At 42.5% G+C, this 15005-nt stretch overlaps 2 protein-coding genes and 1 long non-coding RNA gene across 5 annotated transcripts in view; 2 read left to right on the forward strand and 1 right to left on the reverse strand.

Moving 5' to 3' along the window:
- Nucleotides 1-248: 248 nt before the first annotated feature.
- Nucleotides 249-15005, reverse strand: part of LOC136856354 (uncharacterized) — a 61905-nt gene continuing 47148 nt past the window's right edge. Inside the window, exon 3 of the long non-coding RNA XR_010858317.1 lies at nt 249-1527. This is a non-coding gene — a long non-coding RNA (uncharacterized lncRNA). The remainder of the gene's footprint in view (nt 1528-15005) is intronic.
- On the forward strand, nt 1378-6992 carry LOC136856353 (kelch domain-containing protein 10-like). Of its 2 annotated transcripts, none has more exons than XM_067134136.1 (7): nt 1378-1625; nt 2414-2514; nt 3856-4098; nt 4256-4387; nt 4562-4666; nt 4795-4912; nt 6525-6992. In XM_067134136.1, exons 1-7 carry the CDS (start codon nt 1580-1582, stop codon nt 6695-6697), a joined length of 918 nt encoding a protein of 305 aa, XP_066990237.1. In that variant the 5' UTR covers nt 1378-1579; the 3' UTR covers nt 6698-6992. The 2 variants fall into 2 exon arrangements, with proteins under 2 accessions (XP_066990237.1, XP_066990238.1); XM_067134137.1 differs by lacking the exon at nt 6525-6992 and adding an exon at nt 5166-5335 and having other exon boundaries at nt 1379-1625.
- The window catches only part of LOC136856352 (uncharacterized), a 43761-nt gene continuing 38306 nt past the window's right edge, over nt 9551-15005 (forward strand). Inside the window, exon 1 of one of the 2 annotated variants that reach the window (XM_067134135.1) lies at nt 9551-10344. In XM_067134135.1, the coding sequence (XP_066990236.1) occupies nt 10287-10344 (58 nt within the window). In that variant the 5' untranslated portion in view covers nt 9551-10286. The remainder of the gene's footprint in view (nt 10345-15005) is intronic. The other variant, XM_067134133.1, reaches the window with a different exon arrangement.

Genomic DNA, 15005 nt, shown 5'->3' on the forward strand with positions numbered 1-15005 from the left:
TATAGTTAGAGGAGAAACTTGATCAGAATTCAGATAATTTCTGTGGTAGCGGATACCTGCTATGATTTGCTGATCTCTCTCTCTCTCTCTCTCTCTCTCTCTCTCTCTCTCTCTCTCTCTCTCTATATATATATATATATATATATATATATATATATATATATATATATATATATATATGATATGATCACTAACTGTTTTGACATGGGGTTACATGATTGGCAAAATGAATGAGAGAGAGAGAGAGAGAAAGAGAGAGAGAAACCTGGCCAATTTTGCATAAAATGAATGGCTGGTTGTCCTTGGTTACCTAAACGCAAAAGTAGGTAACATGAAAAAAATCAGACTGCAGTGAATGAGAACGAGGAAGAGACTTTACTACATAATGTTTTTATTGCAGAGTTGACAGAAGAATGAATAAATGAATGAGATGATAGCAAGAGAAATAGCTGGAGGCATATCTGTTCATTGTCTGGTTGAAGCGAAAGTTGGGATAGGCGCTGTAAGTTTAGACGAGGAAAAGGTTTTGTGGATCATGTTTTTTATGAAAATTGATTTGAATGCTTGAAAGTAAAAGGTAAACTCTGTATGTGACATAAAGGGACCTAGATAGACTGTTAAAAATAATAAAAATGTTCAGATAGAAGTCAAGTGAGGATTTGAAGGCAGGAGAGTGACTTGTTTGGTTAGGAAAGTGGGTCTGAGATAAGTGTTTTATAATTTAGCATTCAAGGGAGGGGAATCAGACACAGTTACAAGGTTTTGGGATGACAAAATAGGAGTATAGAATAATCGATGTTCAAAACTGACATAGCACAACTTGAGAATAGTGAAGAGAAGCTGTGTAAACCAGTGAAAGTGTATGACAGTCTAGAGTTTGACCTTAAAATCCAGGAAGTGTAAAGAGTGTTTAGATGTTTGTGAGTTTGTATGTGCTTAGATTGTAAGCTAAATCATATATAAATCTATATAAATAATAGATAAACACGTTCCTTTCAATTATCAGTGGTCTGACAAATTGATTTATACTGGGGTCACAACAGAGTGGTCTGACCCTCCATGGGCCATTTTTTGGGCAACCCTACATCCCACACACACGCACGCACAAACGTCCTGCCTCTGTCTGGCGAAAGTTACGCCTATATGTTACATAGTCTCTCTCTCTCCCGTTCCCCAAATCTCGTTCACCCTCCCAGAATCCTTCGCTCAGCAGTCCCACAACCTCCCAATAGGCTCCGTGACGAAACAGGAATCCTTCGTGAAGCCCCCAGCCTCCTTTTAAAATTCTCCCGAGTCCTGGCAACGCGGGCGTCTCCTGTTGCTGTTCTATATATATATGAAGCGACCAGGGCGGCCAACAGCCATTTTACTCTCGGCGAGAGAGCAGACAAGAAGCTCCGTAGTCTTCCTCAGAGTCTCCGAGAAGAAGAAGCGTTTGTTCACATTCGTATTCCTTCTTCTTCCTTCAAGCGTTACGAGTCGATTCGAGGCTGAGAGTCCAGAAGATATACGTTCTTTTGCACCAGGCTGAGAGAGAGAGAGAGAGAGAGTGAAGAGATAGAGAGAGAGATAATTCAACATGACCTCGGAAATCGCTATGGAAGAGATTCCGACATGGAGCTCAGGTAAGTGTTGCTCAGATATGAATGATTTTTAATCTTTTTTCTTTGTTGCTTTGTTTGTTATTTGTTCTGCGCGCCCTCACGCACGCACAAGCACACATACACGTTATCCCTAGCTGTTATTATTGTTATTATTAATAAAATGATTAAACTGGATTGACAAGAGAATATAGGAATAATTAAGATGAACAGTTCATCACAATTCTCTGCGTTCGACTATGCCCATATACCCAATTGCTTATGAGGTACTATAGCATTTACTAGGTCAAATACCCATACTTCACTTATAGGGGCATGTCGCCCACAGTGTTTGTAAGAGGAAAACACTAGTTAATAGGATTATAGGATAATTATAGGATTAAAATCAAAATATCTTGTGTACACTTCTCTGGAAGAGCTGTAGAAATATTTGCAGTTGCAGTTAATTCATGACACCAGCAATATAAATAAGGATTTTAATAATTTTCTTACATTTTTATATTTTTATTGATTTGGTAATTTACTTGTTTTTCTAGTAAGTGATATCTCCTCTTTCTGTTACATCTTTCGAATGGACGCCTTAATATTTTTTGGAATTTTAGAGAATTTCAAGGCAGTAGCCCATTTGGTTGGGGTCATCTTCTGAATATAATAATAATAAAAATATTTCTCTGCCTGTTTTAAAATGCTCTCTCTCTCTCTCTCTCTCATCTCAAAAACTCTGCCTCTGTCAGAAGAGAGAGACCATATACCTCACATATTCTCAGACGGATCACAAAACAATTACCCATCATATCCTTTATATCCTGCAGGACCCTCGCCCGTAGGACGCAGCGGCCACCGCATATCCTGCACGGACTCCTTCCTGTACAGCGTCGGGGGCTTCCACCCCACAGAGGGCGCCCTGGCCGAGGTAAGGGACCAAAATCGTGTTTTGGGGGGAATTCTATGTTTCGTTCCCTTGTGAGTGTCAGGAGAAATATCTGTATCTGATTTGTGCCAAGCTATGTGCTTACTGTGTGCCAACACTTCACAAGGTGTTCTGCCAACTGGTGTCAGTCCGTTATCTGACCTGTTTGTGACCCATTGACCTCACCCAAGGGTCAATTCAAAGTCCAGTCAAGCCCGATATGTAAAAAACTTTAATGTATTATCAATCTATTCCTGCAGTTTATGTCAGAGAAAATTTAGCAACATAAATAACAAATATGGAATAATGACTATGAAATACATAGGTAAAATAATATATATATGTATAGACGCCATCTATAGATACAATTTCCTATATATAACTTCAAATAAGGTTTATAGGTCCCAGGAATCGAGATTTGAGAGTCAGAATCCTAAAAGATTCTATCAATTAATCCCCCCAAAGGGCGCCTGTCACTTCAGGGTGGGCATTACACGCCCGCAAGAACGCTTTCTTCGTCGTGTTACGAAATTCGCGTATAGGGTGGGCCACATTTCGCCCCTTCCAAAACAAACAGCCGAATCTTGGCAAACCCCAGGAGAGAGATCGAGAGAAATAGACCAAATATACTTATTTATGCCTCTTATGCGTATTAATTTAAGCCCTTGCGTGCCTGCGTGCGAGTATGTACACCTAGCAATCAATAGAGAGTTGTATTTGCGCGCGTGCGTGCGCATAAGTAGAGTTTGGATCCATAAAATTGGAGAAGAATGACCAAATTCGGAGAATGGGCGGGTTAAAAACACTAGTTGGTAACTCTGCACCTTCTGGTGTGCACGTGATCATTCATTTGCATATAGACTTTTAAGCTTCTAGACTTTTGAAGGTTGTGTGTTTGTTTATAAGACGTAAGAAAGAGATGTTTAAATTATTTTTATTAAAATAATTGAAATATGACTTTTTATATATATAAAATATATATACATAGGCCTAGGCTCAGGTTCGCATGACTGAACCGGACGACTGGATGTTTGCTGACAACTTTTATTTATTTTTCTTTTTATTTTCATTATTTTGCCGACATTTACGAATAAGTATAAATAATATAATATATTTCAGTTACAGACAAACGTTCTTTAGCGGTCGAACGGTTACATGACGCCTACGGGGAGAATTTAAAACCGGTTTGCCCGCCGACGGCTGATCGAAGCCATTCGTGACGCTAATTCGTTTGTCATTCGTAAAAGACGAATGAATATATTCCGGCGGTCAATATGGCCGCCATATGAATCCTTATTAATTATAAAAGTCTAATTTATGTTCCTTTCGCCCCCCCCAAAACAGGCGTGGAGGCTGAACCTTTCGACGGGAGAATGGGAGCAGCTCTCCGGCGGTAATGAAGGCGCCCCCCCAACCTGTATCTCCCACTGCATGGTGTCTTTTGGGCGCGATCTGGTCACCTTCGGCGGCACCAGCTACCCCTTCGGCAGCGTCATGTCCAAGGACGTCCACGCCTGCGACAGGGCGACGGGGGAGTGGCGCGTCGTCCCCTCGGAGGGCGACCTTCCTCAGGAGATGTATGGACAGGTAAGAGCTTCCTCCTCCTTCGGGAGTGATCTCGGAATAGTATCATAGACTTATGATGTCTGTTTTTAAGCTTTTAAATCTGTTATTATATCTATTATATACTTTATTTCGTAACAGAATCCTCTTTAAATCCTAACGAGACATCCTACGCCCACAGGCGTTCCGCAGGATGGGCGATTACGTCTACACGATAGGCGGTACTTCAGGCTACCATTTCTCCCTTCAGGCTCATGCGTACCACCTCCCGACCAACACGTGGAGTTGCCTGGCCTCATCTGACCTGTACAAGGTGAATATGACCTCTCTGTGGTCAAACTGACCTCTGAATGTGGGTCAAGGTCTTATTAGAGGTCTCAAAGAGCCGTATTTTTGCATAGGTCTAAGATCTGTGATATATAAGATTTTTTTAGCCATAAATGCGTTATAGAGCCGTGACCTTTCTTGACCTTTCGTTCCTTTACAGGGAAATGAGCCGACGGGTCGTTACAAAGCCGAAATTGGGGTCATCCCGGGTCATATCATAGTGGTGGGAGGGTCAGCTGCCGATGGCGTCTTCTCATTGGATGAGGTTTGTATATATTTTCGTTTATCTGAGAGAGAGAGAGAGAGAGAGAGAGAGAGAGAGAGAGAGAGAGAGAGAGAGAGAGAGAGAGAGAGAGAGTCTTTCTCATCATTCTCACTTCCTACAATTCCCAGGTGCCTGTCCTGGACATCCAGACCGGAAGTTGGTCCCTCAAACAGACGAAACCGGACCCGAAATTTCACGCTTATCCGAGCCCCCGGAAGTGTCACGCTTCCGTCCAGAGAGGAGCCGGTAAGCAGACTAGTAGTTAGTAGTAATAGTAGTTAGTAGCAATAGCAGTAGTAGTATTTATTGCATATATATAAGCCCGCATCTGTTAAAAAATTCCCAAAAAATGTAATATCGGCCTAACCCCCCAAAACATCATCCTTATTTGACGTTTCTCTCTAACGGTTCCTTCGACAACCGATCACTATCGTCACGATCACCTCCCGCGGTGATCACTATCGTCGTAATCGTCACGATCACGATCAATCATTTACAGATCTCTACGTCATCGGAGGCGCCAGCGGGAACGAAGTCTTCGACGACGTGTGGAAACTCGACCTCCTGACGCTGGCTTGGTCTTGCACCCGTTTGGTCCTGCCGGTTCCTTTGTACTTCCACGACGCCGCTTTCTCTCCGTGAGTTGTGGTTCTGTGAGAGAGAGAGAGAGAGAGAGAGAGAGAGAGAGAGAGAGAGAGAGAGAGAGAGAGAGAGAGAGAGAGATGGATTTGCGAGACATGCCCGCTCATAGTACTAAGTGCTAAGTAAGCATTATTAATTTCCAAACTGAGCTCTTTCTCTCTCTCTCTCTCTCCAAGGTTAGAGAGAGAGAGAGAGAGAGAGAGAGAGAGAGAGAGAGAGAGAGAGAGATCCAAGGTTAGAAGGAGAGAGAGAGAGAGAGATCCAAGGTTAGAAGGAGAGGGAGAGAGAGAGAGAGAGAGAATTTAACAAACTTGTCACCTATCATAGTCCTAAATATTGAACAATTCCCACTAGGCCTAAGCCAAATTACTTTCCAGATCGCTCTCTCTCTCTCTCTCTCTCTCTCTCTCTCTCTCTCTCTCTATTTGTGTGAGTAACTTACCCCCACGCCCTTTAAAGCAAAATAAAAAATAAATAAATAAAAATACAAAACTCGGCAAACTGGTTTGCTTACGCCAGAACCCACTCCGGATTCCTGTGGAGGCGCGTTCAACAAGCCACATCTCCCGCAGCAGAAAACTTCTCTCTCTTTAATAAATCTTTAATTATCTTTAATACCGAAGACTTTTAGTTACTTAACGAGAGAGAATGAAAGTCGAAGCTACTTGTTAAAGCGTTTGAGTCGTTGTATTAAGTAGCGTTTGTCGGGAGCGATCGATAATCGGCGGGCTGTTTCGTGCTACCTGAATTCGGCAAAGTTTCCTGAATGAACGGTTCCCTAATTGCTTCGGTGCTACGGCGATCGTTCTATTGTTCGGAGAGAGAGAGAGAGAGAGAGAGAGAGAGAGAGAGAGAGAGAGAGAGAGAGAGAGAGAGAGATGCGCGCTCGCGTGTGTATGTTAATTAGATTATATCTTATTATTGAAATGATAATTAATAAATATACGTAGAGATAAAGCTAATTTAAGGATAGGCCTTTAGTTCCTAGACCTAGTCTCTCTCTCTCTCTCTCTCTCTCTCTCTCTCTCTCAAACACTCTAATTTCTAGGTATACTTTTTAAAATATATATTTAATATATATTAGTAAGCTCTATATAGTGTATGCATTTTGAAATAGGCCTGTGAATTAATGAGTGAGTTCTATGTATATATATTCTATATATATTTTATATATATTATATAGTATATTGATAAAGCTTACTTCCGCCCTCAACAGAACGGAAGCCTGTTCGTCTACGGAGGCTCCTCGGTGGTCGGCTCCAGCGAGCGGTCCTCAGCCGTCTTCAGGGCCAGGCTCCAAGCCCCTCCGCTCCTGGAAGCCGCCTGGAAAGCCTTCGCGACCAACTGCCCGGCCATCACGGCGCCGTTCCAGGACGACGGCGAGAATGAGGAGGCGTTCCAGGATTCCCGAGAGGCCAATTCCATGGAGCTCCTGGCTGCCGGAGTCCCCAGAAGACTGATCCAGAGGCTGAAGAAGCTTCCCAAGGACCGGAGGGGCCACTGAGGTCTGGAACGCCTCAGCTTCTGGAGTCTGTCTCGAGCACTTCCAGCATTGGAGAGAACCGCTGGATGTTGATGTTTCCAGTACCCAAGAGAGCCACTGGGTATTGCATTTCCAGTACCCTAGAGAGCCACTGGGTATTGACGTTTCCAGTACCCAAAAGAGCCACTGGGTATTGACACTACCCAAGAGAGCCAATGGATATAGAAGTTTCCAGTTCCCAAGAGGGTCACAGGGTATTGACGCTTCTAGTACCCAAGAGAGCCACTGGGTATTAACGTTTCCAGGACCCAAGAGAGCCACTGGGTATTGACGTTTCTAGTACCCAAGAGAGCCAATTGGTGTTGATGCTTCCAGTCCAAGGGGGCCACGGGGTATTGACCTTTCCAGTACCCAAGAGAGCCACAGGGTATTCACGCTTCTAGTACCCCAGGGGAGCCACTGGGTATTGACGTTTCCAGTACCCCAAGGGAGCCACTGGGTATTGACCTTTCCAGTACCCAAGAGAGCCAATTGTCTGAAATAAAAGTCTAAAATATATATTGTTTATTTCTATACCCTTTATTGACTATATTCAAACATGAATTCAAATATAAATAAGTATTGAGCCACTGGGTATATTCTGAGTCGGTTGAGCTTCAGACCGTATGGGCCGGAGTTCAATCCCAATCGACCGGCTGATGAAGAGTTAGAGGAATTTATTTCTGGTGGTAGAAATTCATTTCTCGCTATAATGTGGTTCTGATTCCACTATAAGCTGTAGGTCCTTAGCTAAGTAACCAATTGGTTCTTAGCCACGTAAAATAAGTCTAATCCTTCGGGCCAGCCCTGGAGAGCTGTTAATCAGCTCAGTGGTCTGGTAAAACTAAGGTATACTTAACTTTAGTACCCCAAGAGAGCTAGTGGGTATTCACGTTTCCAGTACCCAAGAGAGCCACAGGGTATTGACCTTTCCAGTACCCAAGAGAGCCACTGGGGATTCACGCTTCTAATAACCCGAGATAGCCAATGGGGATTCTTCCAGTACCCAAGAGAGCCACGGGGTATTGACGATTCCCAGTACCCAAGAGAGCCACTGGGTATTGACGATTCCCAGTACCCAAGACAGCCACTGGGTATTGACGATTCCCAGTACCCAAGAGAGCCACTGGGTATTGACGATTCCCAGTACCCAAGAGAGCCACTGGGTATTGACGATTCCCAGTACCCAAGAGAGCCACTGGGTATTGACGATTCCAGTACCCAAGAGGCACTGGGTACTCATGCGTCCAGTACCCAGAGGAGCCAATTGTTTGAAATAAAAGCCTAAAATATATATTGTTTATTTTTATATACCTTTTATTGACAACATTCAAACATGAATTCAGATATAAATAAGTCTTGAGTTACTGGGTATTCACGCTTCCAGTGCCCAAGAGACCCACTGAACTACGCCTATAAGTATCAAATTATTGTATTCAAGGCTTCTTAATTATTATTATTATGATTATTATTATTATATTATTATTATTATAATCAAGGCCTCCTTATCCGAAACCAAGTGAATAGGCCTAGTACCTTCATAGGCTAAATCCTCCAATATCTTATTTCTGGATATTTAACACTTAAGGAGCCATACAGATATACAAGTACACAGGTATACACATACACTTAGATACACTTAAATATAAATAAACAGACATAATAATGACAATAACGATTTTTTTTCCTGGGCAAATCGACTCCATTAGGCCTAGAAATACTTGCATAGGTCTATACGTGTCACTAGACACGTAGGTTGGAGTTTATGGGCGTGGATGGTTTCTGGGGCGGAACTGGGGTTGTACTGGGGTAGAAGAGGGGGTATTGGGTAAGAGAGAGAGAGAGAGAGAGAGGCAGAGAAACAGAGAGAGAGACAGACAGAGAGATAGAGAGAGAGAGGGGCAGACAGAGAGAGTAGTACTATATAAACCCTGCTCCTTGATTTGGTTCGAAGGAGAGAGAGAGAGTTAATAGATAGAGAGAGAGATAGATTGATAGAGAGAGATAGAGAGAGAGAGAGAGAGAGAGAGAGAGAGAGAGAGAGAGAGAGAGGGGGTGGGGGGAGAAAAAGAGAGGGTGAGTAAGTAGTACTATTGACCCTACGCCTTGATTTGGTTCAAACGACAGAGAGAGAGAGAGAGAGATAAATAGATAGATAGAGAGAGAGAGAAAGAGATATAAATTGATAGAGAGAGAGAGAGAGATAAATAGATAGATAGAGAGAAAGAGATAAATTGATAGAGAGAGAGAGAGAGAGAGAGAGAGAGAGAGAGAGAGAGAGAGAGAGATAAATAGATAGATAGAGGGAGAGATAAATTGATAGAGAGAGAGAGAGAGATAAATAGAGAGGGAGAGAGAGAGAGAATACTATTGACCCTACGCCTTGATTTGGTTCAAACGACAGAGAGAGAGAGAGAGAGAGAGAGAGAGAGAGAGAGAGAGAGAGAGAGAGAGAGAGAAAGAGATAAATTGATAGAGAGAGAGAGAGAGAGATAAATAGATAGACAGAGAGAGAGAGAAAGAGAGATAAATTGATAGAGAGAGAGAGAGAGAGATAAATAGATAGATAGAGAGAAAGAGAGATAGATAGAGAGAGAGAGAGATAAATAGAGAGGGAGAGAGAGAGAGAATACTATTGACCCTACGCCTTGATTGGGCTCAAACGACACAGAGGGAGAGAGAGAGAGAGAGAGAGATATGGAGAGAGAGAGAGAGAGAGAGACAGCGAGCCATTCAGACAAACAAGCGAAGCATTCTGACAAAACGCACCAGGAAAAACGACCCAAAAATTCGCACCGCCATAGTTGCTGGTGCTCTTGCCCAGCGCCAAGACGGGTTTTTTTTTTTTATTAACCTTTTATATAAACCGTCGCTATATATGCATCGTATGACCAAACTGGTATGCCCTGCTATGCCCAGCCATGCCCAGGGGAGTTAAGTTTGAGCATGGGGTAGGTCAGTGTTGTTGTGTAAGTTGCGCTCTCTCTCTCTCAAGGGAGAGTTGTTAGTACTACTCTCTAATTTCCCGTCTATTGTATTTCTAAGGTCAGTTAAAATGACGATACAAGATTAAAATTATCATAATTAAACGTTTAAACATATTATTAATTAATTAACTATAAATATACAACGAAATATTAATCATAATACTATTAAAAGGTGCCACTGTTCGCGTAAGCGCGGGAGGCTGCCAGGCGTACGATAACTGACAACTAAGCCGTCGTCAAAAATATACGTTGATCTTAACTTTTAACTTAATAAAATCAATATATATAAATAATTATAAAAAAAATCAATCTTAATATAAGTCAAATAAAACGTATTATGTAACTTTATACCACAATTTTGTTAAAATTATCGTACAGTCCACGCTTGCGTCAAGCAATCAGCTGCTACGAGTAGTCATTAAGACATTTTATTGTTATTGTTATTCAGTACGACATTGGACGTCATTGGATGAGGACCTTTCCACAGCAGTTCCTTCAGGCTGTAACAGACTGTGATATCTTAGTAGGTAAGTTTATAAATATATATAAAGTTTAAAAACTATGTAAATTGTTTGAAAATTAATGGCTTCTTATAAGCTAAAAATGTAGTAAGAATACATATTTTAAAAGCATCATAAATATATATATATATATATATATATATATATATATATATATATATATATATATATATATATATATATATATATATATATATATATATATATTATATATTTGGACAATTGTTTTTAATACGATTTTTTACAGTTGGCATTTTTTAAAATTTTTTACAGCTGACAGTTTTAAAACAGTTCTCTACAGTTGGCATTTTTTTTACATTTATTACAGTTGGCATTTTTTTTCACTTACTACAGTTGGCATTTTTTCCAGTTGGCAATTATTTACAATTTTTACAGTTGGCATTTTTTTACATTTATTACAGTTGGCATTTTTTTACATTTATTGCAGTTGGCATTTTTTTTTCATTTTTTAGAGTTGGCGTTTATTACAATTATTACAGTTAGCATTTTTTATGATTATTACAGCTGGTATTTTTTACATTTATTACAGCTGGTATTTTTTCCTTTTTCTAGAGCTGGCATTTTTTTTACATTTATTAGTTGGAATTTTTTCACATTTATTAGGCTACAGTTGTGGCAATCTTTTTACATTTACAGTATTACAGCTGGCATTTTTTACATTTATTACAGTTGGCATTTTTTCACCTTTTACAGCTGTCATTTTTTACATTTATTACAGTTGGCATTTTTTCACCTTTTACAGCTGGCATTTTTTTTACATTCATTAAAGTTGGAATTTTTTCATTTTTTACAGCTGTCATTTTTTTCATTTTTTACAACTGGCATTTTTTTACATTCATTAAAGTTGGCATTTTTTCATTTTTTACAACTGGCATTTTTTTACATTCATTAAAGTTGGCATTTTTTCATTTTTTACAACTGGCATTTTTTTCTTATTTATTGCAGTTGGCATTTTTTCATTTATTACAGTTGGCATTTTTCATTTTTTATAGCTGGCATATTTCTTTTTACATTTATTACAGTTGGCATTTTTTCATTTGTTACTGGTGGCATTTTTTTACATTTATTACAGTTGGCATTTTTTAAAGCATTTATTAAAGTTTTTATCATTTTTTACAGTTGGCATTTTTTAAAGCATTTATTAAAGTTTTTATCATTTTTTACAGTTGGCATTTTTAAACCAATTTTTTACAGGTGGCATTTTTTTTACAATTTTTTACAGATGGCATTTTTGTACATTTATTACAGTTGACCTTTTATACATTAGAAAATTTTTTAAATTTCTAATTTTTTCACATTATGGAGAACGATTTCATAAATCTGATGTTTGTGGGTTGTATAACTCTTCCCCCTCGCCCAAAATCCCCACGAGAGCCAATTCGTAGCCCACAAGAACCCGCCCTCTTAGTAGGGGGTGCGAATTGACCCTCACCGAGGCATTTGACGTCACCAAAGGTTAACAACTATTTTGAAATCAGCTTTTTTTCTTTTCAAATTGAAAATTAAACTTAATCTCTCTTTATATTTAACATTAAACAGTCCTGAGGTGCCCAAATTTTTATTATTATTATTATTTTTATTATTTATCATTTATACCTTGTGTAATGGTGATTATATACATATATATATTATATTATAGTCTCCCAGGCAGGATTCGAACCTATGCATATTCCCCCCAAATTCATTCCCTTTTATAATATTAATGAATTCCCAGCCAAATACAGGCAAACTGTGACGAATGAAAGTACAAATAGGTAAAATAAGAAGGTGGCCATCCGAAATGAGAACAAAAAAAGCCGAATGAATTTAGAAAACCTAGGTACCACCTACCTGGGAACTGCTAAAATTGCCGTCAGTCACGCCAGGTACAGTGAGGTTTAAAGAGAGAGAGAGAGAGAGAGAGAGAGAGAGAGAGAGAGAGAGAGAGAGAGAGAGAGAGAGAGAGAGAGAGAGAATGGTCCTTGTACAGAGAGAGAGAGAGAGAGAGAAAATGGTCCTTGTACAGTGAAAGAGAGAGAGAGAGAGAGAGAGAGGAGAGAGAGAGAGAGAGAGAGAGAGAGAGAGAGAGAGAGAGAGAGAGAGAGAGAGAGAAAATGGTCCTTGTACAGTGAAAGAGAGAGAGAGAGAGAGAGAGAGAGAGAGAGAGAGAGAGAGAGAGAGAGAAAGTGGTCCTTTTACAGTGAGAGAGAGAGAGAGAGAGAGAGAGAGAGAGAGAGAGAGAGAGAGAGAGAGAGAGAGAGAGAGAGGTCCTTGTACAGTGAGAGAGAGAGAGAGAGAGAGAGAGAGAGAGAGAGAGAGAGAGAGAGAGAGAAAGTGGTCCTTGTAGAGAGAGAGAGAGAGAGAGAGAGAGAGAGAGAGAGAGAGAAAATGGTCCTTGTACAGAGAAAGAGTGAGAGGAACAGAGAGAGAGAGAGAAAGTGGTCCTTGTACTGTGAGAGTGAGAGAAAGAGAGATAAAGGGAGAAGTGGTCCTTGTACAGAGAGAGAGAGAGAGAGAGAGAGAGAGAGAGAGGTTCCTTCCTGTATACAGCGTGGCCAAGGGGACATGATAAAATATTTTCGCCTTTCCTGTATGACAATTTGCAAAAGCAGACAAAATTTATGACCGCCCCTTTTCCACTCTCGTTCCGTTGCATGACCAGTTTTTTCTCTTCTTTCGTAGCCTCTAAATAACCCCTCCACAGAACACACCGTTAATCTAAATACCTTCTTTAGACCATTAGCCGCTGGATCAACATTTAGAGTGATTTATGTCTCTCTGGAGCGTGGAAATATTGTTAGTTTTCAATCAAATGTGTAAAATGTTTCACAAGTTTTTGGGCACCTTGCTGAAGTTATGTGTGTGTGTGCGTGTATGTATATGTATAATTACATACACCACAATCATGTGTCCAGTACAAATAAACTTCTAACTCACTTAAGAATCGATCCCAGGGCTCTGAAATAGGATGTATAGGTGCTACCACCTCACCCACACTGGTACCTGGTGGGTCAGGAAGTTGGGCAAAGCTCTATGCTATGTCAAGTGTGTAGCCTTTCCCAGGTAAATGCCTCAGGTACAAAATAATTAGGTTACAAGTTTTTTTATGACTTGTGTGGATTAGTTGGTCCATTCAGCTGGTCCGTTCCATCGGTCCATTTCGCTGGTCCGTTCCATCGGTCCATTTCGCTGGTCCGTTCCATCAGTCCATTTCGCTGGTCCGTTCCATCGGTCCATTCAGCTGGTCCGTTCCATCGGTCCATTCAGCTGGTCCGCCTCCATCGGGTCCATTCAGCTGGTCCGTTCCATCGGTCCATTCAGCTGGTCCGTTCCGGTCCATTCAGCTGGTCCGCTCCGTCGGTCCATTCAGCTGGTCCGTTCTGCCGGGTCCATTCAGCTGGTCCGTTCCGGGTCCATTCAGCTGGTCCGCTCCTGTCCATTCAGCTGGTCCGTCCGTCGGTCCATTCAGCTGGTCCGTTCCGTCGGTCCATTCAGCTGGTCCGTTCCGTCGGTCCATTCAGCTGGTCCGTTCCGTCGGTCCATTCAGCTGGTCCGTTCCGTCGGTCCATTCAGCTGGTCCGTTCCGTCGGTCCATTCAGCTGGTCCGTTCTGTCGGTCCATTCAGCTGGTCCGTTCCATTCAGCTGGTCCATTCATCCATTCAGCTGGTCCGTTCCGTCGGTCCATTCAGCTGGTCCGCCCCGCTGGTCCATTCAGCTGGTCCGCCTCCGTCGTCCATTCAGCTGGTCCGTTCCGTCCGGTCCATTCAGCTGGTCTGGTCCGTTCCGTCGGTCCATTCAGCTGGTCCGTTCAGCTGGTCGGTCCATTCAGCTGGTCCGCCCCGCCGGTCCATTCAGCTGGTCCGTTCCGTCGGTCCATTCAGCTGGTCCGCCCCGTCCATTCAGGTCCATTCAGCTGGTCCGCCCCGTCCGGTCCATTCAGCTGGTCCGCCCCGTCGGTCCATTCAGCTGGTCCGTTCCGCCGGTCCATTCAGCTGGTCCGCCCGTCCATTCAGCTGGTCCGTTCCATTCAGCGGTCCGGTCCATTCAGCTGGTCCGTTCCGTCGGTCCATTCAGCTGGTCCGTTCCGCCGGTCCATTCAGCTGGTCCGTTCTTCGGTCCATTCAGCTGGTCCGTTCCGTCGGTCCATTCAGCTGGTCCGCTCCGCGGTCCATTCAGCCGGTCCATTCCGGGTCCATTCAGCTGGTCCGCTCCGTCGGTCCATTCAGCTGGTCCGTTCCGCCGGTCCATTCAGCTGGTCCGTTCCGCCGGTCCATTCAGCTGGTCCGTTCCGTCGGTCCATTCAGCTGGTCCGTTCCGTCGGTCCATTCAGCTGGTCCGTTCCGTCGGTCCATTCAGCTGGTCCGTTCCATCGGTTCATTCTGCTGGTCCGTTCCATTCAGCTGGTCCGCCCCGGCCGTCCATTCAGCTGGTCCGTTCCGTCGGTCCATTCAGCTGGTCCGTTCCATTCAGCTGGTCCATTCAGCTGGTCCGCCCGGGTCCATTCAGCTGGTCCGTTCCGCGGTCCATTCAGCTGGTCCGTTCCGGCGTCCATTCAGCTGGTCCGTTCCGTCCGTCCATTCAGGTCCGTGGTCCATTCAGCTGGTCCGTCCATTCAGCTGGTCGGTCCATTCAGCTGGTCCGTTCCCGTCGGTCCATTCAGCTGGTC

This window comes from Macrobrachium rosenbergii, chromosome 35, assembly GCF_040412425.1.
Source record: "Macrobrachium rosenbergii isolate ZJJX-2024 chromosome 35, ASM4041242v1, whole genome shotgun sequence".
NCBI classification, from domain to species: Eukaryota; Metazoa; Arthropoda; class Malacostraca; order Decapoda; family Palaemonidae; genus Macrobrachium; species Macrobrachium rosenbergii.

Bases quoted from the DNA above. Each gene is read 5' to 3' on its own strand.
- LOC136856353 (XM_067134136.1), top strand. From the start codon at position 1,580: ATGACCTCGGAAATCGCTATGGAAGAGATTCCGACATGGAGCTCAG. The intron at 1,626-2,413 runs GTAAGTGTTGCT...TATATCCTGCAG, and splicing joins GATTCCGACATGGAGCTCAG to GACCCTCGCCCGTAGGACGC. The intron at 4,388-4,561 runs GTGAATATGACC...GTTCCTTTACAG, and splicing joins CCTCATCTGACCTGTACAAG to GGAAATGAGCCGACGGGTCG.